The 27,818-nt window shown below is 37.6% G+C and overlaps 1 protein-coding gene across 3 annotated transcripts in view; it reads left to right on the top strand.

Moving 5' to 3' along the window:
• Positions 1 to 27,238, top strand: part of TPRG1 (tumor protein p63 regulated 1) — a 214,820-nt gene extending 187,582 nt beyond the window's left edge. For all 3 annotated transcript variants that reach the window (XM_034999815.1, XM_034999814.1, XM_034999813.1), the window contains 2 exons: positions 11,337 to 11,490; positions 25,527 to 27,238. In XM_034999815.1, coding sequence (XP_034855706.1) covers positions 11,337 to 11,490; positions 25,527 to 25,721 — 349 coding nt within the window. In that variant the 3' untranslated portion in view covers positions 25,722 to 27,238. The remainder of the gene's footprint in view (positions 1 to 11,336; positions 11,491 to 25,526) is intronic.
• Positions 27,239 to 27,818: the final 580 nt, after the last annotated feature.

The following is a 27,818-nucleotide window of genomic DNA, read 5'->3' on the forward strand; positions in this document are numbered from 1 at the left end:
TAATATGGGTGTTTATATTGTCTGAATTTTACCTGTGATAGACTGTAATCACTTTGGGCAGGGATGGGGAGGGGTGGGCACTGAGCACACAGTTCTTGCTGAACAGTTTGAATGGCTCATGTTGACCATGACCAAGAGAGAATGTGATATTGATGGTGGACCATGTCGTGTGTGGAATTTAGAGATGGACGTGTTTTTATTGGCCCACATAACATACTGTATGGAATATCATAAATAAACTTCCCCCCAAAATATTTTCTTAAGCATAAAGGGGAAAATAAATAAGCACATCATATAGAATCTCTTGAAATTTGTTTCATTTCAAATTCCTCCAAAGTGGAGAAAGCAAAATGTTTGCAGCCTTGGGAGCAGGATCAAGGGGAAGGGCTGGGGGGGCAGAGCTGAGTTTCTTCTGTCATTCAGAGCTCTTGTGCTCATTGCCTTCCTGGGTGGCCCCATCTACTTTCTGAAGGGCACTGGAGAGCTGGGCCACAGATTTCTGGTAACTGGTCTCTCTCATTGTCTATGTATTCCAGACAATCTACTTTCCATCTCCCTTGAGAGGAAATGGAAACAGAGGAGATTCACGAAACAAATGTTTTTCTCTGATGCTTTTCTTTCCTTTAACTTAGCTACTCTGTGCCTGTTGAAACTTGGCTGTTTGGGGTGCTCAAAAGCAACTTCTTATTAAGAGAGGAGACCAAAACTTACACAAACCCAAGGCTAATGTGATTTACCAAATATCCCCATTCATAATAAGGGGGGATGCCTCAGAATCGATCGTTACCTTTATTGTGTGGCGTTTTCCTGGGTTGTAAGAGTTGCCCTCTCCTCTGTACACACAGAAACCTGTAGGCACGGAAGGGCCTCGATGTAGGCCTGACGTGCCAGCCCCTGCAGCACTGTGCTCTCAGAGCAGGGTCCTAGACGTCCTGCGGGCAAAGGTACAGCCTCTTCCATCCTGGGCATTTCTCTAAGCAAGTCCTTTTACGTACACCCGCCCCTTAAACAAACAGAAAACAGTTGAAGAATGCAGTTATAAAGAGTGCAATTCAGAAATGTACATTAATGAAAGACCAAAGCAGCAGCCTGATCCATCTGGTTGGAAGGAGTGAGTATCTTTGTTCTGTTTTGATGTGTATTTTTTACACTAAAGACCATGGGTCTACTTATTTAAAAAAACAAATCTGTAAGACGAATCTTGTGGGGGGAACATATATGATTTAGGCGTGGACCCTTGTCTTGGACAGCTCACAGTTCATTTGAGGATATGAGACAAATACACAGAATAATTTCATGTTGGTGCAATGATCACAAATGCTGTAGGCCAGGCTCAGCAAGTTGCATTGTTTGGCTGGATTGTTGAGGAGTTGTGGCTTTGAGTTTTGTAAATGAATGCATGCTGAAACTGTAGTGCGAAACATCTCGACTGTGAGGCTGGGAAATTGTTTCTGAATTTTAGAGGCAACTGGAAGGCCCTTTAAATATCTGAATCAGCATTGTGGAGAAAGGTAGAAGAAGGTGGATTAGCTGAGGTGAAGAGAAACTACAAATAAAAATGTGAGCTCGGCAGTGACCATCTTTACTTAGGTTCACAAGGGAACACACAGCTGGTTGGCATAAAGGTTGGTTTTCGTCTCTATGCTGTACATCCACAGGGTTCCATGGAGTTGTGGGGGTCTGTGGAACCAGGGAAATCTAAATTCGAATCCCAGTTCTATCCCTTACTACTTGATGGCTTTGGACCTCTCTGTGAAATAGAGATTATAAACCAAACGTGTGAGTTTGTGGTAAGGACTAGAGATAACAGATGTAGAGATCTTAGCCCACCGCTGGTGGCTCTGGTCATGATGGATGACAACATCTTAAATATGCAGTTGTTCATTTCCATGTAAAAATAATACATGCTCATTACAGAAAGTAGGGAATTTTAAAAGAAGGAAAATAATCCTATTGTATCAATAATGTTAATATTCTAGGGTGTTTCTTTCAATCCTTTAACCAGAGAGGAAACAAGCTTACCATTGTCCTTCTTGAGACTTGACTACTTCCTGATTTGCTTTGCTCTTTACGAGAAGAACTGGACTGGACCAGATAGGCCCTCACTGCCTTCCTCTTCCATCACTGTAGACACAGTCCTGATCCAGACTTTTACTTCAAGCATGGCTAGGAGTAGGCAGACTCTGCCAGCAATGCCACGAAATGTCCTCTTTGTCAATCCACCCTCAGATCTCCTGAACATGTATGGAATGAATGAAGCCTTCTTTGATACCTTCGACTATAAGGAACTGTTCTTGCCTTTGAGTCTTCATTACATTTTATTTAGAGCATTTGCTCTGGACTGTATTGAGGAATACTAGCAGAGATTTGCTGATAATGTTGCTACTCAGAGTGATCGTTAAGTATTATGGGAGTTATATTCTAAATGGTTTGAAGGAGGGGTCAGAATATAAGACTCCTTGTACAGAATATGAGAGTGCCAATCTACCAGAGTGTGACCTTAAGGATGACAAAATTTCATGTCATCCCCATTGGTGGAGAGGTGGTTGTCATTATTAATTCTGGGATCAGATTTGTTTCATTCTAACAGGCATAGAACTCCAAATGGACTTTCTAAAACATGAGCCATTTAGATGCCCATCTAAAAGTTATTCGCCATCAACATTATTGGATTAGCTCTCCATTTAAATGTCATCTGTGAAACCAAAGCTTTTGCTATAAATTTCCCTTACAGGAAAGGGCATAGGAAAGAGTGTGGTTTTGTTTAATTATTTGCTCATGACTCCAAAAGTAATGCATTCCTAGATTCCCTGTCAGTAGAAGTTCAGAAAAAGCAAATTAGAAGGAGTCAGGAATGTTGATAGCAGCAAGAAATGACCGAGATGAGGGAAGAGATGGCTGATATAAGAACTAAAAAACTTGGCAGTCAAGAATCTTTTAGAGCTTGGGTAAATAGCCTTGCTCTTCATGTACAACAGTTGGTCTTCATAAAGGGAAGTGTTGAAGTATAAGAAAATATTAGGAGGGTTTCAAGTATTAATCTGGGTAATCTTTTAGATTTCAGTCTCTGTTTTAGTAAAATAAGGGATCAAGGACATAGGATGTAAATGGTTAATAATAAATCCCTTTTAAGTCTTAAAATTTGGTTTGTGATGACTTTTATTAAGCCATAAAATAATTCATTGTTTTTAATACAATTTGAGAAAATAAGTATGTATGTTTTAGAATGATTTCTATCTAAATAATCCATTCATATCAATTCTGGAAAATAAAATATCTCTGTATGTTATTTAAGTGACATCCAAAGGTAGGTAATGCTTGACTCTGATGAGTCAGAAGTGGCGCATACTTGAAGTGTCCTCTAGAGAATATCTGATCTAATGCCTCCATTATCATCGTGAGCACGCAATGAAGGTACACACATGAGTTGTGTCTTTCCACAATGTCAGCTTTATTCAATCAGAAAGCAAAGTTAAATCACAATTATAAAGCAGGTTCAGGATTCTAAACTCAATGACAATTCTCCATGTGATTAGACTTGGCTTCTTACATGGCACATAAAGCAGGAGAGAAGACAAACCACACAACAAACAAGATAACAGAAGGGTGTAGGAAGTAAACAAAGCAAACACGCAAACACGGAAGTCAGTCTGGGGTGCACAGTTGAGATAAGGCCTTGGGCTGGTCCGTGTCAGCTCTGGGCACTTACTGCTTCTGATGTTCCAGCCGTGAAGGATCTCGGTTCTGTTCGGAGATCCATCGGGCAGAGCCTTTAGCGGCAGCTGCCTTTTTAAGTGGTCAGACATAGAGGGGTCAGGTCTGAAGAGTCTGACAGTTTGCTGCCAAAATTCTTCGCTTTTTAAATGGATTCAATCCATTTCGGGTCTCTGCAGACCTTGTCTGGTTCTGCTCATTACCAGTTCTGGGGTGTCAGCAGACATGAGTCTGGGCGAAATCTCCTAGCTGCAGCAAATACCTTAACTGCTTGCATCACTGCTTGACACAGGCTCCTGCTTGACACGAGAGACTCCATTTTGCTTTCTACAATTATTTTATAAGAAGGATGTCTTGGTCTTTTGGGGCTGCCATAAAAAATACCAGAGACTGAGTGGCTTATAAACAGCAGAAATTCATTCATCATACTTTTGGAGTCTGGGAAGTCCATGATCAAGGTGCTAGCAGATTTAGTCTCTAGTGAGGGTCGGCTTTCTGGTTCATATGTGGCACCTTCTCCCTGTGTCCTCATATAATGGAAGGGGTAAGGAGCTCTCTGGGGACTCCTTTATAAAGGCATTAATTCCATTCATGAGGACTCTGCCTTCATGACCTAACCACCTCCCAAAGTCATTACCTCCTGATTTCATCATCTTGGTCATTAGGATCTCATCATATACATTTTGGTGGGACACAAACATTCAGACCATAGCAAATGGAAATGGAGGCTCAGAGATGCTGTGCCCAGCTCTAAGCCACAAAGAAAGTTAGCATCAGTAATAGGTTTAGACCCAGGTTTTATTGACAGCCAGTTCAGGGCTCTTACTACTATAATATATAACATTCTAAGAATGGAATGATGCAGCATTTGTACTCACAGGCATCTTAACTGGTCTGTGAATTTATTCATTCATCTTTATTAAACATGGATTTATTAAGATATTACTATGTACCTGGCACACTTTAAGTTTAGCCCAAGTATTAGCTATATGCATGCATATATGTACATGCGCGCACACACACACACACACACACACACACTAACACTGTGAGTCACAGAATCTTAGGTTGGACCTTTGGTTTGGACCTTAGTCTTTTTCACCTCAGCTCTGAACATGGCCACCTCTAGGACAAGCACATTTAAGTTTCCCAAGCAAATAAACATTTCTTTTAAGGACTTTCATCCTGGGAGATTCCATGGCCTTTTTCTGTAGCCCTTTTTCTAATTATTCATCCCACTCTCTTTGTGTTCTGCTTTTGGTTTAATCCTAGGTCTTTTATTCTGTAGTTTAAGATCCTTTCTTCTTTTGGAGAAGAAAGATAAAGTCTCAGCAGCCCTCTGAGAATTTCTCAGTCACTAATTTATCCTTTGGCTTTTTGTCTAACTGGTATAATACAAATTACTTTTTTTAATAATATATATTAATTTATTGGGGCAGAAAAGGAGATTAGAGGTGATCTAGTTCAACTACTAGTTTCATCGATGGTCCCCTAGAACCCAGAAAGAAGAAATGGTTCAAATTACCCAGCAAGTTAGTGGCAGATTTAGTCTTTGAACCCAGGTCCTACCTGTCATCCAAGGTTTTTGCCGTGGCACCACACTGCCCCAGAATTCTCTCTTTAGGGTCACTGCTGGTCTGTTTTACTCTATCACTTACTTCTCCCTCAAGTAAAATAACCCACGGAATTTCTTGGTTACCCATGCCAGTAAATGGTTAATCTCACTGAGCCCAAGGCCCTGGAAACTTCTGGGAGGGAGCCAGGTGAGCAAAGAGAGCAGATAAAGGCACCACCTGCCCATGGGTTAGAACAGCCTGGGGACACAGAGAGAATGTAAACACATTCTGCAAATCTTATTGTCTGACACCGTGCCAGCGTCTTTTGGGTTCTTGTCATGGAAAATATTTCATCTGAGGTCATTCATTGAGCAAAAAGGAGCATTGAATACCCTCCAGGGTGCCAACTCTGTCCCCCCCACCCTTTGTCCAGATTAAATAAGCAAGGGACTAACATTTCATTGTTCTAGAAGGCCTGCCTTTCAACAATACAGGCTGTAAGGTAGGGAAAAAGGAGACATTAAGAAAATATATTGTGTTGTTCCGAACAGCTCTCTCCCCTGGGCAGCCTGCCCTCCTCCCCCGCGGCCTCCCTCTGTTTGCTCACCCATACTTACAAGCACACACCCTGCGTTTAGAGCAAGAGTTAATGTCTGTGCTTCCTCATAAATCTCAGCTTGGTGCCTGGAGCTATGTTTTTAATTCTGTGGTGGAGCTTTGAGATTTGAGATGAGTAGAAAGGAGGGGCAGCTGATGGAGGTAATATTGGAAGCTGCCATTTCTCCTTCTTGGGACTTGCCTCCTCATTCATGTCTTCTCTCAGGTGGTTTAAAGCCTTAGCTCAGACTCTGTGAAGGCCAGGATGGAAGGAGAGTGGGAAGTCAAGAGAAAGAAGAGCTATGTTGTACTATGGCTATGTTGTACTATGCCGAAGGACGCATGGCTTCTCTCTGAAGGTAGCAGAATGTGTGGAATGAGCAAATTAACCCAGACTGGTGACTGGCTGGCATAGTTTTCTGGTTCAGCTAAAAATTACTTCAAGGAGAGGTGTCTTTCCTGTCAAAAATAATGTATTGTCTTATGGAACTTGTTATCAAAGAAAAGTTTTCCCTCCATTCAACTTGGAGCTCCTTTTTTTGTTTTGTTGATTTATTTTTCATGTTTGGTCCTTTGGCATTTGGATGATAGTTTCTTCTGTATAAACCTCATCTCTTCAACATGCCTTTGCTTTTTGTGGTGTAGAAGGCAAATCTATTTGGCTGCTATGATGGTTTAAAGTAGTAATTGCTTAGGTTTCCACCCTGGCAACAACTGTATTTGAGTAGAATTCTGAGTGTGAGTCACTGAGTAGAACATGTAATTAACAAGACTAAAGGAAGAGCTCTGATCTTTGAAAATACTGGTCCTCAGTTTATACATCTATAAAATGAAAGAATTGGAAACACATCTCTTAAAGGACCTCCAACTCAGACAGTCTAAGATCCTAAAAATCTCCAACTATTATAAACCTCTTCTTCCACCAAGTTCTTATGAATCTTTATGGAGACTTTCCTCTACTGCTTTATCTTTCTGGGAGGTTTTGAAATTTATCAGAAGCAAAGGGTACATTGACTTTCTTGCTTCTACTACTGTGGGAATGGAAGCCAGATCTAGCTAGTTTCCTTGAGGATAGAAAATAGGAAAAAATAAATTGTAACAGGTGAACTTCTACTTCTATAATGAGATCTGTGGGTTTCTATTTGTACCTGTTTGAGGTATGGGAAAGACATGATAGTAAAACAGGCCCAGAGATCATCAGACCACGGGCTTCTGGAGTTCAGAGACTGAGTCTTATTCATTTCTCTACCTGCAATAATACACTGTACTGTACAGAGAATATGCTAATTAAATTGTGGAATTGAAGATAGACAACTTAGGACTGTTTCAGGGATTCACCTCTGAGGTGATTTAAAAGATTATTTTTAACCTATTAGAAAAGTTTTATAGAACTATACTGACTCAGTCTGAAGAAAAAAGAGCTATAGGGGTGTTTTAAGTTGAATGGAAGTCTCTCTGATGGATTTAAGTTGAAGGAGGAAATCATATACATCAAAACACTGATAACACAGAAACTAAACAAATAAGTATTCTGAGACTCCGAATGAGGTGGAGGAAGAGGAATCAATAGATGAATAAAAATGTAAAAGATTCCAGAACCTTCTCTGTTCTAGAGATTTGCTTTTCTGGTTTTGTGTATGTAAGGATCATGGAATTTCTCCTTCCCCTTCTTATTCTGTTCCTCTCTTGACTTGCTGATCTGATTAAGCCTGGTCATATTCTTTATCATATTTCCTGTTAACTTCATTTATTTCTACCACAAGAAGTGTAAATGCAGTTAAATAAAATTTAAACAAAAAGTTTTCTAACTTTAACTAAGCATTATAGTGCACACTAGGAACTCAAGATTTGCTAGTTGGGCCTTATAGCATACAAAACACTTTCTTATCCATTATCTTCTTGTTCCTCATGAAGTTGTGGTTACCTAAATATTGGAAAGGTGGTATATAATGCTCAAAGCCAGGGTATATACTCAGAGTATGATTTGGAGGAGAGAGCTAGCAAACCTTTCTTTACTTAATAATTTGGTGTTGGCATTCTTTACCTAGGACTGTACCCCCACTTTGATTAACTTGACCATAGCAGCTCAGTGAGAAAAATCCAGTCTTCTTACCCTGACAAATAACTTTTATTATAATTTCCCTCTTCACTCCCAGGGCTACCTTATTTTCTTGCAATCTCATAATTGATAATATTAAATATATATACAAATCTACAGTTCCTTTTGAGACTGAGATTTCCTTTCTGACCTTTAGCTAGGATCTCTGGGCAGGCTTTTTGCCTATAGATGGTGATGGTCTCCTTAGGGCAAGTCTTTTAATTCTGTGTTGATTGGAAGTAAGCCTGTGTTGTGTAATAGCAGGACCTTAACTTGGAATGTATTTTGTAATGATAGCCCAGAATGGTGAAAAGACCCCTAAATGAAGTCTTGGGAGTCCAGAGCTCCCACCAGTTCAACCCTGTGTATAATGATGCTTCGGGAAAGCTCTAGTCCTTCTGTATCAGTTTTCTCCTATCCAGAAAGAAGGCACTGGGCTTTACCTTCCAAGAGCCCTTCTATCTCTGACATTCTCTAGTTTATAAACATTAAAAGGCTATTCCATCATATGGTGGCTGATTTGTGCTTTCACATGTTTGTGAAGCATCATGGCAGGTGCTGAAGTTCCCTAGGAGTGATGGGACAATGCTTGGTATAGTCTTTGCAGCAGAGGATGTGTTCAGGGGGCTAATTTGATGCCTCTGAACTGAAGCCACAACCCAGAGGCTTATTTTAGATCTTGTATGCCCTTGACTGGATGAATGATAGTAGAATCATGACCGTAGCCATCTACATCCTTTACATAGTTACCAAGGTCATGAGGTGTCACATGGAAACATGCCAAAGAGCATATGGTAAAACTGAGATTCAGAAAATGAAACTAGCTTATTCATAGTTACACAGCATTAAGTGTCAGAACCAAGACTCTAACACAAGAATACCTGACATCCTGTTCTTTACATTTTTCACTTTACTCTGTTACCTGATATGATATCTTTCATGGTGAGCACAAGTAACTAATAAAGCATTGTTGGTTATAAAGGCATCTATATTCTCCATAATTGTCCTTATGACATTTGACAGAAGATGATAGATTTTCATAGACCTCTGGTACTGAAGTCTTTGCTGAGAAGCACTGCCTTAGTTTTACCTTTGGAGAAACTTCTTAGTTGTAGATTTATCTTCTCAGATATCTCCAGTGGAGCTCAGGAGAGAAGGTTGGCTGAACTTGTATATTTATTTATTTATTTATTTTCCTTTTTTATTTAATTTCAATTAGCCAACATATAGTACATTATTAATTTCAGATGTAGTGTTCAATAATTCATCAGTTTCCTATAACACCCAGTGTTCATCACATCACATGCCCTCCTTAATGCCCATCACATTACCCCACCCTTCACCCACCTCCCCTCCAGCAACCCTCAGTTTGTTTCCTATAGTTAAGTGTCTCATGGTTTTTCTTCCTCTCTGATGATTTTCCAGTTTTCCTTCTCTGCCCCTATGATCCTCTATGCTGTTTATTATATTCCATGTATGAGTGAAACCATATGATAATTGTCTTTCTGTGATTGACTTTGCTCAGCATAATACCCTCCAGTTCCATCCAGGTCGATGTAAATGGTAAGTATTCATCCTTTCTGATGGCTGAGTATGAACTTGTATATTTAGAATTATTCTTCATCTCTGAGAAATGTCATTGCCATGCTCAGATTGATTGGTTATTTAGAAATAGGGTCCCTCTTGAATTTCATGCTTAAACTTCATTTGAGGTTTCCCTAAGGTAAAAGAATATAAAGTGTACTTATTAGAGAAGCTATCTTGGCAGATTTTCATTGCCTTTGTATAAAAGCAAAATTGCACCCAGCACATAAATTGACATATGAAGCAGTAAATAATTCCATTGTGCAAGTTGTTTTAATAGACTAAAGCCAGAATGCTCCATTAACCAGCATGCATACAATATTCACTGAGCTTAGAGTTTATTACCAGGCCAGGAGAAAAAAAAAAAAAAAAAGAAAGAAAGAGAAGAAACAGAATGAAGGAATGTATGGGGGGTATGATAAATGTCAGCATAGCAGCTGGGAAGGTGAGAGGTTAGAAAGGGAACTTTAGAAGTATGTACAATATGTTTCTTTTCCTCTCTTCTTCTTTTTTTTTTCTTTGTGGGTGAAGGATTAAGTAAAAAAAAGGTTCAGTGTCAGTTTTCAAACATAATGATCAAAAATCTGAGAACTGGGCAGTAGAATGTGCCAGGGTCTTTTCTAACTTTAAGAAGAATCTCAGAGATCAGCCAGTGGGGGAGAGGGGTGACATATGCATATGTGTGAGATTATGTTTATACACATCTCTACTTGGACAAACACTCAGAAGCCACAATAGCATTCCCAAAGGAATTCCTCCTTAATACAGGAAGTGACAGCTTTGTGAAGGCACCACAATTAAGCTCTGGGTTTTTGTTCTAGATCCCAGGATTTAATTTCTAGAAGAAATGAGAGCTCTGTGATGTTCCATGGGGATGTTTAGAATTACAGGCAACTTAGTTTTAAAGCTTGTTGAATGCAAAGCACCTGAGCTTGGCTTAACCTCCAGGGATCTCTTTGCATTCAGAGATGTCTAAAACCACAAACCATAAATTCTGATGGGCACATGTAAAAGAAGAGACCACAGGAATTACAGTTTTGTTATTCAACGTAGCCACACTCTCCTGCCACAACTTCCCTCCCATCACTCCCAAGCTTCCTCTTGTTTTGCACTTGGGTTTACCAGATGGCCAGGCCTGGGCTATTCCAGAGAGTGTTTGAAAAGGCAGGCACAATTCCTTTATGAGTTTTGATATGTTTGTTTCTACAACTTTGCTGGATGGAATGTGTGCAGAGAATAGAGAACCATGAGATATAAAAGCTGAAGTCACACGCATTTTGAATTGGTCATCATCCCTCTTAAGGATCATACATACGCTACTGTTATTGATGTCCCATGTCTCTTCTCAGTCATTTCCTGCTTGTGTTTACTCTTTTGTGGAACCTGGAGCTGCTGTCATTTCCCTCCTCCTTGAAACTACCCACCACCTCAACACTTCCAGTTCCTGTCCCACCACCCTGACTCTTCCTCTCCCTTTTTCTTTTAACCATTACCATTGGAATATTGGCATGAGGTTAATATCCCTATTTCCAGCCCTGGCCTTCTGTCCTCAGCAACAGAGTCACATTTCCAACTAGGCATTTCCAACAACACCCAGAACTCATCATGTTTGGAACCAAATTTATCCTTTTATTCTTACCTCTTAAATTTCTGGAACAATCAGTTAGTAGGCAAGCCACTTAGCATCATTATAAAGGCTAACTGAGACACTGCTTTACTTTCCATCCTTTTCTTTTTGTTTTAATTGAATGACAATGGCTAATCTAAAGGAAACTCCTTTCTTGTAGGAGACAAGGAGAAGGCCTTAGGATCTACTGGGGGAGTCTGGAAGAGCAGTCCCTCTTTTCCCGCTGGAACCCGTGGTCCACTGAGGTGCCTTATGCGACCTTCACTGAGCATCCCATGAAATACACCAGTGAGAAATTCCTCGAAATTTGTAAGGTAGGCAGTTTGTGCATCACTCTTAGATTACCTTTGACGGTGAAGCTGTGTGCTTCTAAGACATGTACTATTAAAAAAAAAAAGGTAAGATACAACCTGATTTTATACAAACTTTAAAAGGTTTGAACTATTTTTTAGTAAACAGTGGGGCTGTTTTCTTTATTAAAAATATATATAATGTTTATATTAACCATATTATGATGTTTCCTCCTTGCTAATTTCTTATAAAAATTATAGTGTAATATTATTTAAAAATTGCAATACTTGTGTCTGTCTGATTGTGTTTATTGCCAAAATGATACATATAATTTTCTGTATGTAATTAAATTCTAATTATTTTATTCAGAGAAGGAGTGTGGGATAGTGTGAAATATAAAGTCAGATATGGCTCTTTGGTCATGTTTGTCACTTTTCTTTCTGGACCTTGGTAGTCTCGTCTCTAAAATGGACATAATGATGATCACTGCCCTTCCTCTTAACTTCATTGGAACACTGTAAGGTTAAATGGGATAATGTGTATATAAATGCTCCATAAATGGTAAAGCAATTAAGAGTATTAAGTAAGAGTATTTTTATGTCTTTCAATCTCATCTCCCCAAATAGATTTTAAGTTTATCAGTGGCAGGGTGAGTCCTTCTACTCTTCTTTCATCCCCTCTAGGGAAATTTAGGCAGTGCTAGCACACTAAGTAGGCAGGAAGTAAAACAGTTGGAGCTGTAAATGCAGAAAAAGATCAAACTTTTATATTTTCAACAAAATCCGTATACGCATAGGAGTGTGCTTATAGGCGTAGAAATTCTTGCCTTCTCTAGCCTTTCTATGTTTACTTTTATATGCTGTCATTCACTCCCAAATATCACAACTCTCTGTTTGCTATAAATTCAAAAGATTGCAACATACATCTAAAGTCTGTCTGTGGATGGATGGCATGCATTGCATTGCCTGCATTGTTTTCAATACACCTATTCATGCAAGTATGTATATGTATAAAAAACATTTTTAGTTGAAAAGTCCCCTATTTTGAAAAGGATTTGGGAGAAACGTGTGATTAAAGGATAGACAGAGTCTTCATTCCCCCAAATATATAGGTGGAGTTGGCTTAAATTCCTTCTGCTCTCAGAAAGGTCAATGGTCTTTTCAAGATTTATGCAAACATCCTCAGGGACTTATGGTCTCAAGGTGTACCTCTGGCTTATTGCAGGCACTGAGTTAGTTCATTGTATGCATCATGTGATAGTCCAATTTCATGATGCTGCAGCCCAAGCTTCAACATCAGCCCCTAGCCTGACTCTACCATTCAAAATCAAGAAAACAACACAAAATGAAAACCAATGAGAACAACAAAAACACTTACACAAAGGCATTGATGTGAGAGTAGTCTTGCTGAGGGTTTCAGGGAAATGGAGTGGGAATTTACATCATAATAATGAGTCCAAACTTCACAGGGAATATCAGCTCTCCCTGTTTTTAAAATCCTTATTAATAGCAATACTCTGATACATTGCTTCATAATCCTCTCTCCTCTCCTCTGGATCCTGTCTTGCTCCTCCCCAAACGCTTGCCCTTCCTCTTCCCCTTCTTCTCCTTCCTCTTCTTTTTTTCCCTTCTTCTTCTCCTCCTTCTTCTTTTCTCTTTATTAACAGTTCAGAGTATTTTATCTGTTTCTTTTTTTTTAAACACCTGCTAATCCAACCCAGAAGCTTAATTATGTATTTTTCCAAAGCCATTTCCCACCTTTAAAGGAAGTCTAGTTCTGGCCATTACAATAATATGTATTTTTGCATTAATAGTCCTTGTATTTTATTGTAAGTTAAAATAAATACCAACTGCCTTGGTTATTACATCCATTACTTCCTGAGCCAAGTCTCTTATTCCTCATACCTGACTCCTTGAGTGTCCTTTGCTGGAAGACGTTCAGGATAAGGGATTAAAGAATAAGTTCTATTCACTGCAGAGAAATGGCACTGCATTACTCTAATTCTTGATGGTACTTTGTTTTATTCTGATACATATAAATACAATCAAATAATTTTAAAAAGAAGATAAGAAATAAAATGTCAAAAGGGGGGTAGGATAATTATTTCCCAAATACCATGAATGTGGTTAGTAGAATGGAGTATTAATTTTACACAAGCCTTCCTATTAGTCAAGGCTAAAAGGAAAACTCAATGTTTATATAGCTCTTGTTGGATGGGAGTAAGAATAGCAGGTGTGTGTGTGTGCACTCGAGCACACATGTGTGGACATGAGTATAATGAATGGTTGTTCAATTGGTTGGTTTTCAGTCAATCAAACTATTTTGTGGATCTGTCAAGTGTATTTACTTTATGGTTTTTCTCCTTAAACTACTCTTCCAAAGATTTTTTTTTTTTTTTAATTTCCTGGCAACAGTCTGGTGTTTTTCTTTTGCCAAACTATTTCTTATTCAAAGGCCACCCCAAGTCCTGATTCTCTATGAAGACAAGTAATCTCCATCTGTGATGTCAGATGATGAGTACTCTGATCCAGTTCTTTGAGTCTTAATTTCTCTTTTGTTGTTGTTTTTTATGTCACAATATTATTTGTGTTTAGGATATTTTCCAAGATTGGCTTTGATTAATACTCAGTTATATTAATATAAATGAGTAAATAAGGAGAAAGATAATTCTGTGGACCTATAATTCCTTTTATGTGAGTATTTTGGCATAACATAAGATTTTAAAAGGATGATATAAACTAGTTTTTCCATCCCCCTTATAAATGAAATGGGAAAAAAGTAGAAAAATATGGGGAAAATGCATAACTAAACTAAATACCTGAAGCAATTTAATTCAATTTAGCAAATCTATTATGGCAGAGGAAAAAGAATCCTGTAGAGCTGGGTTACACATAGTAAAAATTTTCAAATTATGTACAATCTAATAGAAAAACTTATTTAAAAAAATGCATTAGAAAATCCAAATTTATTCTTACGCAGAGTCTTTTCTTGTATGGCACCTGGGATCTCTTTATTCAACAAATATTTTCTGATACCTACAAAGTACAGGTATTATTGTTCAGGATACAAACATAAATGAGACAAGATTCATGTCCTTGTGGAAGGCATTGCTTAACAGAGGAGGTAGATAAAAATGCAAAGATTTTTAAATGAGTACTAAATTGATTAAAACAGAAGTTTAGATCAAATGAAGAGGAGTGGAGGCACATGAAGGTACAAGGAATGTTCTTAGACATGGGGTAATTTATTTTAGCTGGAGTTTATTGAGTTTAATCTTATATATTCCCATCATGATTATAATGGTTCAAATGATAGGTATAAGGGCTTAGGTTAAGGGCAGTAGGAATGGAGAGAAAATAAAGAAATTTTGAGATATTCAAGACACAGAATTAATGGAAGTACGTAACTTACAGGATATAGTAGTAGGTGGAGGAGAGAAAGAGGTTGAAGATGTGGTTTCTGGATTGGGTAGATGGTGATTCCATTAATTTCAGTGGGGAAAACTGAAAGGAGAGTAGGTTTGGAGGTTTAGTGTAGGACATGTTGAGTTTGACACCTCCATGGAACATGTGGATCAGTTAGTGGTCAGGCAGTTAGAAATTTAGGTCTGAAGCTCAAGAGAGAAAGCTGAACTGGTGATAAAGGTTTCAGATCATACAACTTTGGGTCAAAGCTGAGTCTTGGGCTTGGTTGGTCAGGCAAGAACCATAGGAAAGAGCATTAATGGAAACATTAATTGCATTTAAATACAAATTCATATTATTTCTAAGTCTCTTAACACTGATCTAAAAAAAACTTACTGTTGGGGTGCCTGGGTGCCTCAGTCATTAAGCGTCTGCCTTCGGCTCAGGTCATGATCCCGGGGTCCTGGGATTGAGCCCCACATCGGGCTCCCTGCTCGGCGGGAAGCCTGCTTCTCGCTCTCCCACTCCCCCTGCTTGTGTTCCCTCTCTCGCTGTGTCTCTCTCTGTCAAATAAATAAATAAAATCTTTTAAAATAAATAAATAAAAATAAAAACATTACTATAACATTTATATAACACAGCATCAAAATACATCATGTTTTCTTGTATTCATCTTACTAACTCTATGGCATTCTACATCTGGCAAATATGATGGTCAAATGGCCTCTTTCCAGACATGCTTGCTTATCTCTGAGCCTCACCAACCTGTTCCAATCTGTGTATGCATATACTTTGCATTACTCATATAAAACAGTTGTGAAAATAGGAAATAATCATTTTTTGGCATTGACTTTCTTGTTACAAGACATAAAAATAATCTCATGTTATATTATGTAATCGGACTATATTTATTGATTATAGTTTGTATGTTTTCATGTAATTCAACTAACAAAAACCCTGTGAGGTCAAGATAGCTATCTCTTTTTTAAAATGAAGATACTTAGAGTGATTAAGTGAATTGACTAAGATATTACAATAAAATGCTCTATTTCCACACCTAAACAATTTGCTAATAAGCAGGGAAATGGGTATAAACCTGAGCAAACTCTGTGCGTGCATGTGTGTGCGTGTGTGTGTGTGATGTGATGGAATGTGATATATTATACTTATGACATGATTCAATTATCCTCGATTGTTTCATCCACTTTATATTTGTAATTTGTAGTCTCATTTCCCCTGTTTTAACTGTTGCCTTGCTGGGTTCTTAGGATGTGTGGACAGTCTTGCTAGAAGGAACTAATGACCCAGCCCAGAGCTGGTGAATAATAGTGAATGGGTCATGAATGCTCTATAACCAAATCGAAGAGATCCTTTTTATTCTTTTCTGGCATATTTACCCTTCTTTTCAAGGGAATTATGAAAGTGAACCAATGTTTTAGCAATCAAATGTAACTTTACATCCTTAGCTCCTTAGTTTCCCTTCACATATTTGACAAATACCCATTGAATACCTACCTGACATTGAATACTACATACTGAGCAGTGTGCTAGTAAGCTGGGATACCAAGAAGAATAAAACAGATTTTACCCTCCAGATACGTAGAGAGTAGAGGGAGAAAGCAAAAAAAAAAAAAAAAGTAATTAACAAATTATAATTTAATATGCTAAGACTGTAGCATATAGAGGGATTCACAAGGTTCTATGGGAGTCCAGAAGAGAGAACAAGTAAGTCCAAAGGTTAACAGGTATGATAACATTTGAAGTGAAACTCAAAGTGTGAGTGATTTAAGCATCAAAGGATGGGGGGGAAAACATTTTAAATAAAAGAAAGTTGGTTGGAACCTGCAAATTACCAAGGTATATGAAATGTTCTTAAATAAAGAGTAGCTAATTTTAGCTAGAATTTTAAGCATGTGTGTGTTGACAGGGGAATGTTGGGGGAATGGAATAGGAAGAGGATGCAAATTAGGATGTATAGGAACCTCTCTTAGAGGAAAGAAGCTTCTGTCTCAGCCTCCTTTTTCTCTCTCACATCTGAATATACCCACAATCAAGGTGTCTCCATAAAGATAATTCCAGGTTAAATGTGCCAGAGTTGTAGAAACATTCTATCCAGCTGTGCGACTTTTCAAGTGGTTTCCAGTATTGGGTATTGGATGGACTTACTCTTTATCCCAGCATGCTCACTTCCTACAGAGGGAAACTTATAGCCTGAAGGTTTGGAAAACCTGCTCTGCTGAGGAATGTGGGCCCGCAGGCATGAAACCTGGTCTCTTTCCCCAGTGTAAACAGGAAGCAAGTTATGGTTGTAATAAGGAAAACTGAGACTCTAGGCAGTGAACTGCTGGCAGACAGCACCTGAAGCAACCCAGGAGCCCAGTCACTCAGCTGGTAAATAATTGCTGTAAAGTCAAGAAGAATGTTGAACACTCCGCGCCGACCTCCAACCCACCCACCCACCTACACACACTGCTATACTTTACCCCGACCAGCACACGGCTCCTATGTAATACGAGTTGTTAAAACTTGACCCTCTGTTTTGGGAACTGAAATAAAAGAAGGAGCCAAGGGTGGGTGTATAAAAGCTTTTAGAGAAAAGTATGTGGCGGGTGGCATTCATATCAGATGACACCGCGTTCCTGTCACACAGATTGAGTTCATTCAGGTGCTTGAAATGCTCAAGAGCCAGCTTGGGGACTTGGCCTTTTGTCTGCCTTTCCTTCAATGTACTGCTTGTCCCGTTGTCTTCGTGGTCCCTCCTCCTTTTAGAGGGCTCATCGAAATGACTAGAAATAAATGCATCTGACTCTAATGAAATGCCAAGTTCAATGAGTATGAAATAGTGTCAACTTTTTCTTTCCAGCACTTATATGCTGAGGCCACAGAGGATTCTCTGAATGAAGCTTATGATGAGGACTGGAGATGCATCCAGTCATCTAATCTAAAGACATTTATTGATCTAGGAAAAAGTATCCTGACAGTCCAGAGGGTGTTGGCAATGGGAATGTTGAGGTGAATTGCATTTTGGTCTTCAGGAAGTCATAGTTTGATGATGTTATTGTCAGTGATTTACTGACAGTATTTGTTGGTTATTGGTAATAGGCTTCCTTAATGGCCTTTGCAATATGACTCCAAATTCCAGCCTCATCTCATTCCACTTCCCCAGCTTTTCCTGAAATACATGAATATGTGTATCTGTACATGGAGAGCTTATACACAAATACTTCAATTATTAAAGTTGGTTTAATCTTTACAGCCACCCTCTGCATTTGATGTTATTGTTATTTTTTTTTATGGAAAAGGAAATATAAAATTCAGAGAGGTTGAATAACTTGCCCACAGTCACACAGCTAATGAGTGCCATATTTGCAACCTAAGACTGGATCTGTTTAATCTCAATACTCATGTTACATCATGCATACTTCCTTTGGTTCAGTGCTTTCCAACAGGGGATGATTTTACCTCCTGGGGGACATTTGGCAATGTTTCAAGACATTTTGGTTCTCACACCTGGTTTGGGGATGCTATTGGTATCTGGTGGGTAGAGGCTATTGAGCCTGCTTAACGTCCTGAAATATAGAGGACATTGTCCCCCACAGCAAGGATTTATTTGGCACAAAATAACAATAGCCCCAAGGTAAAGAAACCTTGGTTTACTTACTTAGACAAACAGCCGCACTTGTGACTCTAATTCTTAGAAACCGGATGAAATATTTAAGTGGAGATGTAAATGAAATGTAGCAGAATAAAATATTAATTTTTACCTTGAGTAGATGGAAAGACATTGTGGGAGAGATAGGATTTGCATTTGGTTTTGAAAAATGAATAGGAGCATAGACATTATAGATCTTTGTGGATTGAATAGACTGTCAGAGCTAGAGGTTGCTAGGCAAGCTTAGTATAGTATTTTTCAAAAATTTTTTTAGAAACAAAAGACTTTTAAAAATAAAATCTTACTTGAAACCCAAATATATAAAACTGTTAAAAATAGAGCAGCTCTAATTAATGTGATTGCAGGGACTGGCGTATGTTACCTGCTTGCCTTCCACATCTTTTCCCCAAACCCTCAGGAATATCTGTTGTCCCAACATTGTTAATAACTACTTCCTTTCTTTTCAAAAGAATCTTGGTTTGGATGATAAATTATATTGTCATCCAACCTATGAGGAAATCTGGTGTTCTAAGGAACATGGTTTGAAAATTACTGGGTATAATCTTTTTTCTATCCCTTCTGAAAAATAAGGAACATAAAGCCTTTTCTAAATATTAGAATTTTACTGCTCATAATAGCAGTATGTTATAGAAGAGAGTACTTTAATACTTAAGTCAGGAGACTTGGGTCCAAGACTTTGCTCAGTTGCTTACTAGTTATTTATCATTGGATAAATCTCTGAAACACTTGGACCCTCAGTTTACCTATTAGATCCCCAAACAGGATTTCTAATCCCTGCCCTATATCCTATCTTGTTTAAGCTATTAACTTCACTTTATGAATATTGTTCTTGACCTCAGGATCTATAATTCTTATTTTGGAATTGCTGACTATAGACATGGACCTATCATCTGTTTATTTCTTCATGCTCCAGACTCATGTATCCAGCTGACCATTAGAAATTACTAAGAGGCTTTCTGTTTAGACACCTCAAACCACACATCTAGAACAGAATCCTTGATCCCTGTACCTCACCACATGCAAGCCCTTCTCTCGATGAGGTTTTCCCAACCTGGTAATGAAATCACTTTCTATCCAGTTTTTCAGACGAAAAATCTAGGTGTCATCTTTGATTCCTCTGTTCTCTTCATCCCCTATATTTATTTATACTGGCAATTTTTATGACTCTGCCTCCAAGTAGTATCCCTGTCAACCAGTTCTCATGTTCTCCACTGCTCTCTTTGTCCAAGCCACCATCATCTCTTGCCTAGACTACTGAACTGATATTCAAACTCCTCTTAATCTTCCTGCTTCCATTCTTGACCCCAACAGTAAATTCTCCATGCAATAGCAAGGATTATTTTAAAAAAAACAAACAAAACAAAACAAAAAACAAACAAAAAACCCCACAAAACCCAAAAAACAAACAAAAAACATGCATTATTGAACTTATCTTTAAAATCACTTTAATCCACAGTCCTTAATATGGCTCACAAGATGCTCTGTGCCTAAGGTTTCATCTCAATCTCTTTCCTTTAATCACTATATTCTAGCTGAATAGGATTTTTCCCTATTCCTTGAATAAACTAAGCTCATCCCTACCTCACAGCCTGTGCAGGGGTTTTTATTTTCTCCCTGGTATACCTTCTCCACATGATTGCATCTTTTTCATCATTTGGGTCTCACATCAAGTTTTACTTCCTCAGAAAGTTGTGCCCTGAATTCAATATGTAAAATAACCCTCAATCCTATTACTTTACCCTTTTCCACATTTTATTTTCTCCTAGAATTTATCACCATCAAAATCACCTATATTTACTTTAACTTTTTCTCATACCACAAGAATGTAATCTCCATAGGAACAGGATGCCTGTCTTGCCTCTCTAGTCACAGCACTTAGAAAATGTCCAGCGAATAGTGTAGGTGTTTCATTAATATTTTTTGGATGATTTTAGAGCTTTTTAATCTATTAGTGACATAGAGAGTTAGTTTACAGTATTAATACTGATAGAAATAATTCATATATACATAGAAAAAGCAGCTAAAACTAAAATGACAGCTGGTAACCTTACGTAGCTAATAAACAAACAGGACTTGCATGTAATTTTTGACATTAGGAAGCAAAACTTAGCCTGAGGAAAGTTAGTGTACTTAGTAGAGTTAAACACAAAATTAAATTAACAACTAAAATCACACTCAAGAAAGTAATAATACTAAAAGTAATATCCTCAGAAGAAAACTTAACAATTACTAAATTTGGAATGGAAAAAAAAATCAACTTTTTGACTTAATTTAATTGTATAGACATGAATTCATTCAATGGAAATTTTTCAGGAAAAAAAGGGAAAACTTATAAATTATTTCTTTCAGATGGAAAATTCTTCAGTAAACCCAATTGTCTTGGTGTAATTCATGTCAGAAAACACAGTCTTAATGAAATTTCAGTAATGCTGGTATAATTTTGATGTAGGTTCATATTAAAAAAAATATAGAGACAAGAAAAACAAAGTAAGAGTGTCATCTTGCACCTGGTTTTCTTTGGAACTTTTCTCTTTGATCAATTGAAAACTTCAATAATCCTGGGGAACTAATATTTAGGATTTTCTTTCAATCCAGAGTTTAAAGGCTTTTTATTTTGAAATAATTTTAGACTTACAGGAAAATTGCAAAGATGGTAAAGTTTCCATGTACCTGTCATTCAAATTCTTCTAAAAACTTACATAATATAATATAGTTATCAAAACCTGGGAACTAAACATTGGTACAATAATATTAAGTAAACTACAGGGCTTATTCAGATTTCACTGGGTTTTTGTTTTGTTTTTCCTAATGTCCTCTATCTTCCCAGGATCCAGTCGATGATAACATATTATATTGATTTGTTCTGTCTCTTTATTCTCCTTCAAAATGTGGCAGTTTCTCATTCTTCCTTTTTTTAATTTAAATTCAATTAGGCAACATATAGTACATCATTAGTTTTGATATAATGTTCAATGATTCATTAGTTGTGTATAACACCCAGGACTCATCACATCCTTCATTCTTCCTTTGTTTTCATGATCTTGGCATGTCTGATGAATACTGGTCAGTTGTTTTGTAGAATGTCTCTCAATTTGGGTTTGCCTGATGTTTTCTCATGATTAAATTGTGGTCTGCTTTTTTGGTGCAGATACTATAGAAATGATGCTGTGTCTTCATTGTAGGCTTATGATGCCTGTATGTCTTATTACTATTGGTGTTAATCTTAGTCACTTGTTTAAAATGGTGTATGCTGGATTTCTCCTCTGCAAAGTCAGTATTTTTCTCTTTATAACTGATAAATATCTTGGAGAAGATACTTTGATGCTCAAGCCATGTTTTTTGAAATCATGGTTTCTGAGTAGAATTTAATGTATCCTTTGGCATCCAGAGAACTCTGTTACTTTAAAAAAGCTCATATCAGAGTTAAAAAATTGTTTTATGGAGTCTATGATTCATATTAAGTCAATTGGCATTCCAAGTATAGAATTGAAGGAAATGGGACTAAGGAAGTTAAAGTCTTCTCTGCCTATAAATAATGAAAATATTTGTACCTATAAATAATATGCTTTATAAAATATTTTTGAATAATTCACTTAAATTCATACAGCAATCTGATGAGGTTGTCATTTAGTATTATTATCATCATCATTATTATTTGCCCATTTTCAGATGTATAAACTAAGGCTCAGTGAGATTATATGGTTTTATCCAGGGTCTAACCATCAGTTACTGATAGGGCAAGGAAACATACCTGGCTCTGTACATCTAATGCCAAGGATTTTCCCACTATACAGTGATGAAGTAGACATGGTTAGATAGCAGTGAGTTCCATGTCACTGGATATGTCCATGGAGAGGGATGTGGCTTCTTGGTAAAGATGTAGCAAGGCATAACAATAGATGAGTGGTGAATTGATAAGCTCAAGATCACTTCTGACCTTGAGATTCTATGATTTTAAAACATAGTGATTAAATATCCATGTTATTAACTTATTCTTTCCTTTCTGCTTTCCTCTTTTGGAAGTTGAAGAAAGATCACTCTTTCTGCTTTTCTTATTCAATCAACTAAAGCACTGGTGGAGTTTGCTGAAAGGAAGGATGTCCTTCCTTTTAGAATCCTCAGACTGTATGATTATAGTATGTATCTTTCAGTAACAGCAATATTTAGATTCTCTTTAAGATCTCAAAGAGGATGCTGGAACTGCAAATAGTAATAAAAAGTACCTTCTGTCTGTCTTTGCTGCTGTAGACTGAAGCTCATGGAGAACAAGCAAAACCCTACTTCTGTGTTATTACATGCATTAGCCTCAGTGAAAGTGAGTCTATTTTTTAAAATTAATGTTTTGGTATTACTTAATTACTTTAAATATAACTTTAAAGAAAAGTAGAGAGACAGGGGCACCTGGGTGGCTCAGTTGGTTAAGTGTCCAACTCTTAATTTTGGCTCAGGTCATGGTCTCTGGGTCATGGGATTGAGTCCCTCTGGGTCATGGGATTGAGTCCCTCCACACTCAACAGGAAGTCTACTTGAGATTCGCTCTCTCTCTCCTGCCCCCTCTCCTTCTGCTCCTCCCCCTGTTCACATTTGCATTCTCTCAAATAATAAATCTTAAAAAAAAAAAAAGTAGAGCAAATATATCTTTTTATTTTGAAAACCTAGAAATATTGAGGAACTCCAGAAAATTATGTTGTTTTATCATCATAGTCACTATTTTTTTTTATTTCTGATATTATCTAAAATCCATAGATTTCAGTGCTTCTTTTCAAAAGAACAAACTGAGGCTCAAAAAGGGAAAATGACTTTATAATGTCACACAGTTAGAAAATTATAGAGGTTTTATTTGCATGGCTTTTTTTTTTTTTTTTTTTTGCTTATGGGTTAGGTTAACTAGCAATAGTAGATACATTCTAAATTTTAAAAGTTTTTCTTTTACTAATAAGGAAACTAAGACTAGAATAAAGAAGTGGTTTGCTCAAGAGCAATATAAAATTAAGAATCCAGCATAAGATCTATATGGAAAATTGTATTATGGGGAAAGACTACAGGCTTCTCTGTCTTCAGTGAATCATCACTCTTGTGTTAATCTCTTAAAGCAGAGATTGGTATCCTCATGGACAAATGGGAAGAACAATGATCACTTTATATAAGTATGCTTAATAATTTGAATTGATATTGGAATATGCTCTAATAAGAGTCTTAATTTAGATTAGTGGCCAGTTGCCTAGGAAACAGATTTGGATCTCACTGTGAATAAGATTTTATTCCCAGTGTTCTTTTTTACTGTGATGCAGAAAGTAGAGTTACTGTGGATAAGTCATTTACCTTCTATGAGCCTTGGTTTTCTAACATGGAAGTGGTGATACCTTCTTTGACCTACCTAATGCATCTATATTAGAAAAAAATCATGGAAATAAAAGAGCTTTTTGGAAATACAAGGATATGAGCTCATATCTTTCCTACTTCATTTCCTTGCTTGTTTCTCTGTTTAGAATGCTCCCTGAACTACCCTCCTCTTAATCCAATTCAACTTGGCTTAACCAAAAGAAGGAATTTTTCTTTTACTCACTTAACTTAAAAGTTCAAGATTGGCTGATCTAGTAATCTGCATGACTTTGTCAAGAATTCATCTTTCTCTACATCTTAGTTCTTTCACTTTTGTGGGCTTATTTCTCAGTCAGTTTCTCACTATGTGTGGCAAAATGACCATGAATACCTCCAGGGAGGCTTGTATTCTATCAGTTTTATAACAACATTGGTCATGTACCCATCCTGAACCAATCTCTGTGACCAGAGAAATGGACTCCTCTGATTGGTTAGGCCTGAGCCATATGGTAAAGTCAGCACCACTTAAACTATGTGGGCTAAATGGGATAGGGTGGTTCTCCAAAGAACAAAGGAGGTACTCTTGTTGGAAGAAGAATCTCAAATGGTGGAAAGGATGCTGGGTTGGAAAAAAACAACAACTGTTGACTAGGCCCTTTCTAACCCCATTTCACCTAATGAAACCCTATGAGCCCTTTAAGGATTGTCTCAAGAGTTTCCTTTTGAGGTCATTTCTGATCCTCTCACTACATATGATTTCTCCCTCTTTTGTGTTCTCTTAGCATCTTGTGCCTCTTCTGCTGTTTATTTTCACAATCTCTGTATAATCATTACAAGTTCATTTCTAAGGTGCACCTGGGTGTCTCAGTCAGTTGAGCATCTGACTCTTGATTTTGGCTCAGGTCATGATCTTGGGGTCATGGCATTGAGCCCCTCCTCGGGCTCCATGCTTAGCACCAAGGTTTGCTTATCCCTCTCCCTCTGCTTCTACGGTATCTTTCTGTCTCTCTCAATCTTAAAAAAAAAAAAAAAAAAAGATCTCTCAATCTTAAAAAAAAAATTTTTCATTTCTTAGATTATTATAGTATCACATCTTTGGAGACAGAGACTACATCTTACTTGTCATTAAATCTTCAGCAGCACCCAATAGGTATCTGATTCATAAAAGGCCATCAGCAAATATTTATTGAAGTGACTTTTTTTTTTTTTTAAGATTTTATTTATTCATTTGAGACACACAAAGAGAGAGAGCATGAGCAGGGAGAGAGGGAGAAGGAGAAGCAGGCTCCCCGCTGAGCCAGGAGCCCGATGTGGGACTCGATCCCAGGACTCTGGGATCATGACCTGAGCCGAAGGAAGACGCTTAACCATCTGAGCCACCCAGGTGCCCCTGAAGTGACTTCTTAATGTACAAATTATGAAGGATGAAAAATAAACAGGATGAGGCAGATAAGTTCATTATGTACATAATTTATTGACTGATTAATTTATTAAAAGGCTAACAGAAGCCATGTTGACAATTCTGAGAAATGATTTCTATAAAAGTAAGGATAGTTGCAGCCCCAGGAGAGTGGTCAGCTTTGCTGAGGACTGGCTGGGGAGGAAGTGTCTCTGGACCTACTCTACATTTACTAACTCTGTGCCTTCTTTTCCTCTTCAGTTGTCTGGGTTCACGTCTAAGCTTGTTCCAGCTATCCAGAATGCCCACAAGAATTCCACTGGATCTGGAAGAGGAAAGGGACTGATGGTGTTAACTGAACCCATTTTGATTGAAACCTACATGGGGCTGATGTCATTCATTGGAAACCGCAACAAACTTGGCTATTCCCTTGCCCGTGGGAGTATTGGTTTTTGAGACTCTTTTTAGTGTATAAGTATGTCATCCATCAATATATCTTTATTGAAGATTCTATTTCAGACCACCATATTTTTGGACTGAAACAATTAATTACTTTTAAATAGTGCTACATGATGTTGAATACTTAGTGTCTTAGGAAATCTAAAAGCTTGATTAAACTGATAGATGCACACCTCAGACCTCATATATGAATAATCAAATTTCCTAAAACCAGAAAATACATTCTCTTAAGCTCCTCAAATAATGTTGTCAATGAATACCTGATCATAAACTGAGGGGAGACTCTCTGGGTTCTTATTCTTCTGTCTTCTAAATGTAGGCATTTTCTGGATCTTGATCTTGAGCCCTTTGATTCTGATTTTTTCTTTTATTGGGGTCTGACTGTATTATTTTAGCTACTCTTTTTATGAGAATGACTTCCAAATCCATATTTCTATCCCTGATATTTCTTCAAGATTCAGTTTTGTATCTCTTTCTGTTGTTCATATATATCCGTGTTCCAATGGCCACTCACACTCAGCATCTTCAAACTCCTGGAGTTCTCTGTGGCATTTTTATGGTTCCAGTCATTGTCCCTGAAATCCATCAGTTTTGATATATCTAAATTCCTTGCCAAATAATGTTATATGGTATCTTTCTTAGTCTGTTTAGGCTGTTATTACAAAATACCACAGACTGGGTGGCTTATAAACAACAGAAATGTATTTCTCACAGTTCTGGAGGCTGGAATTCAGAGTTCAGAGTGCCAGCATAGTCAGGTGAGGGCCCTCTTCCCGGGTTACAGACTTCTTGTCATATCTTCACATGGTAAAGGGGCAAGAGGGTTCTCTTGTGTTTCTTTTATAAGGGAATTAATCTTATTCATGAGGGCTCTGCTTTCATGACCGAATCACCTCCCAGAGGCCCCACTTCTTAATACCATCACATTGGACTTTAAGCTTTCAGCATATGAATTTTGGGGGGACACAAACTGTCAGAGCATAGCAGTACCAAATTTATGTGTGGCTTAGCATTGTACCCCAATGCCCAGATGTCAAACTTAAAGTTCATTCTTCTTTAAAAATTGTTCATGAACTCCTTGCCTTTCCATTTTCACAGGTATATATTATTAGATCAAGTCTCTAATTCTGTTCTCCTGGATAATTTTGCCATAGCCTTTTATTTGGAATCTTTGATCCGAGCTTGACTCTATTCTAATCCATCCTGCATTTGGTTGCCAGATTTCTAAAGCACAATTTGACCCTATCACTCCCTGCTCAAGAACTTTTAATAGCTCATTTTCTTCTGCAGTTTTTTGTTCAAGTATTTATTTCATTTTATTTTCCAATAGCAGACCCTTTCCTTCTATTGAAATCTGTTTTGGACACCTAAAATGTAAAACCTAAAATGTAAAACAGATAAGTGAGGCCACTAAGATTGAAGTGGACATGGGAGTGCCTCTGGATTCCTCTTTTTTGGGGGGTCTCAGAGCTGCCCCCTGTGGAATGGCGATGGATCCCAGAAAGTTTTGAGGAGCATGTTTTCAAAAATACTGACCTACCTTATTCTGTTTCCTTTGCTCTTTTCTCTCATATTTTCTCTTTTTCTTTCCCTGATGAACACTTCAGGAGATTATCACATCTCTTCAAGTTTTGCCTTTTCAATTTTACAATTTTATTTTTTTAATCTATTTTGGAAAGAAGCTTTGAATGATGAACACCATAAATATTATTATAATCAGATTTTCAAGTCTGTCTCAAGACCCAAAGTTAAGACACCTTGGTTGGTATTCAAGTTAAAACTTCCAGCTATTTTGTTGTTGTTGTTGTTGGGGGGGTGGGGGTTGTGCAGAGTGTATTTTTAAAGTCTTTTTTTCTAAAAATTTATTTCCTCAATTTCAAAGATTTGTTCTCTGATTCATTAACAAATATCAATTTGATGCAGGCATTCAAAACCCACACTTTGAATAACCCTCATTTTATTTAGTCTTTGTCTTTGTTTACTTCCATTAGCATTTCTCTTTCTCTCCCTCTTTCCAAAAACCTTCCCAGCACCCACTTCCCCCCAAGCCCCAGCCCCATGATGGCAAATATTGTTATAGTCCCCAAGGCAGAG

This window comes from Mirounga leonina, unplaced genomic scaffold (assembly GCF_011800145.1).
Source record: "Mirounga leonina isolate KUSES-001 unplaced genomic scaffold, KU_Mleo_1.0 Mir_115, whole genome shotgun sequence".
In the NCBI taxonomy this organism is placed as follows: Eukaryota; Metazoa; Chordata; class Mammalia; order Carnivora; family Phocidae; genus Mirounga; species Mirounga leonina.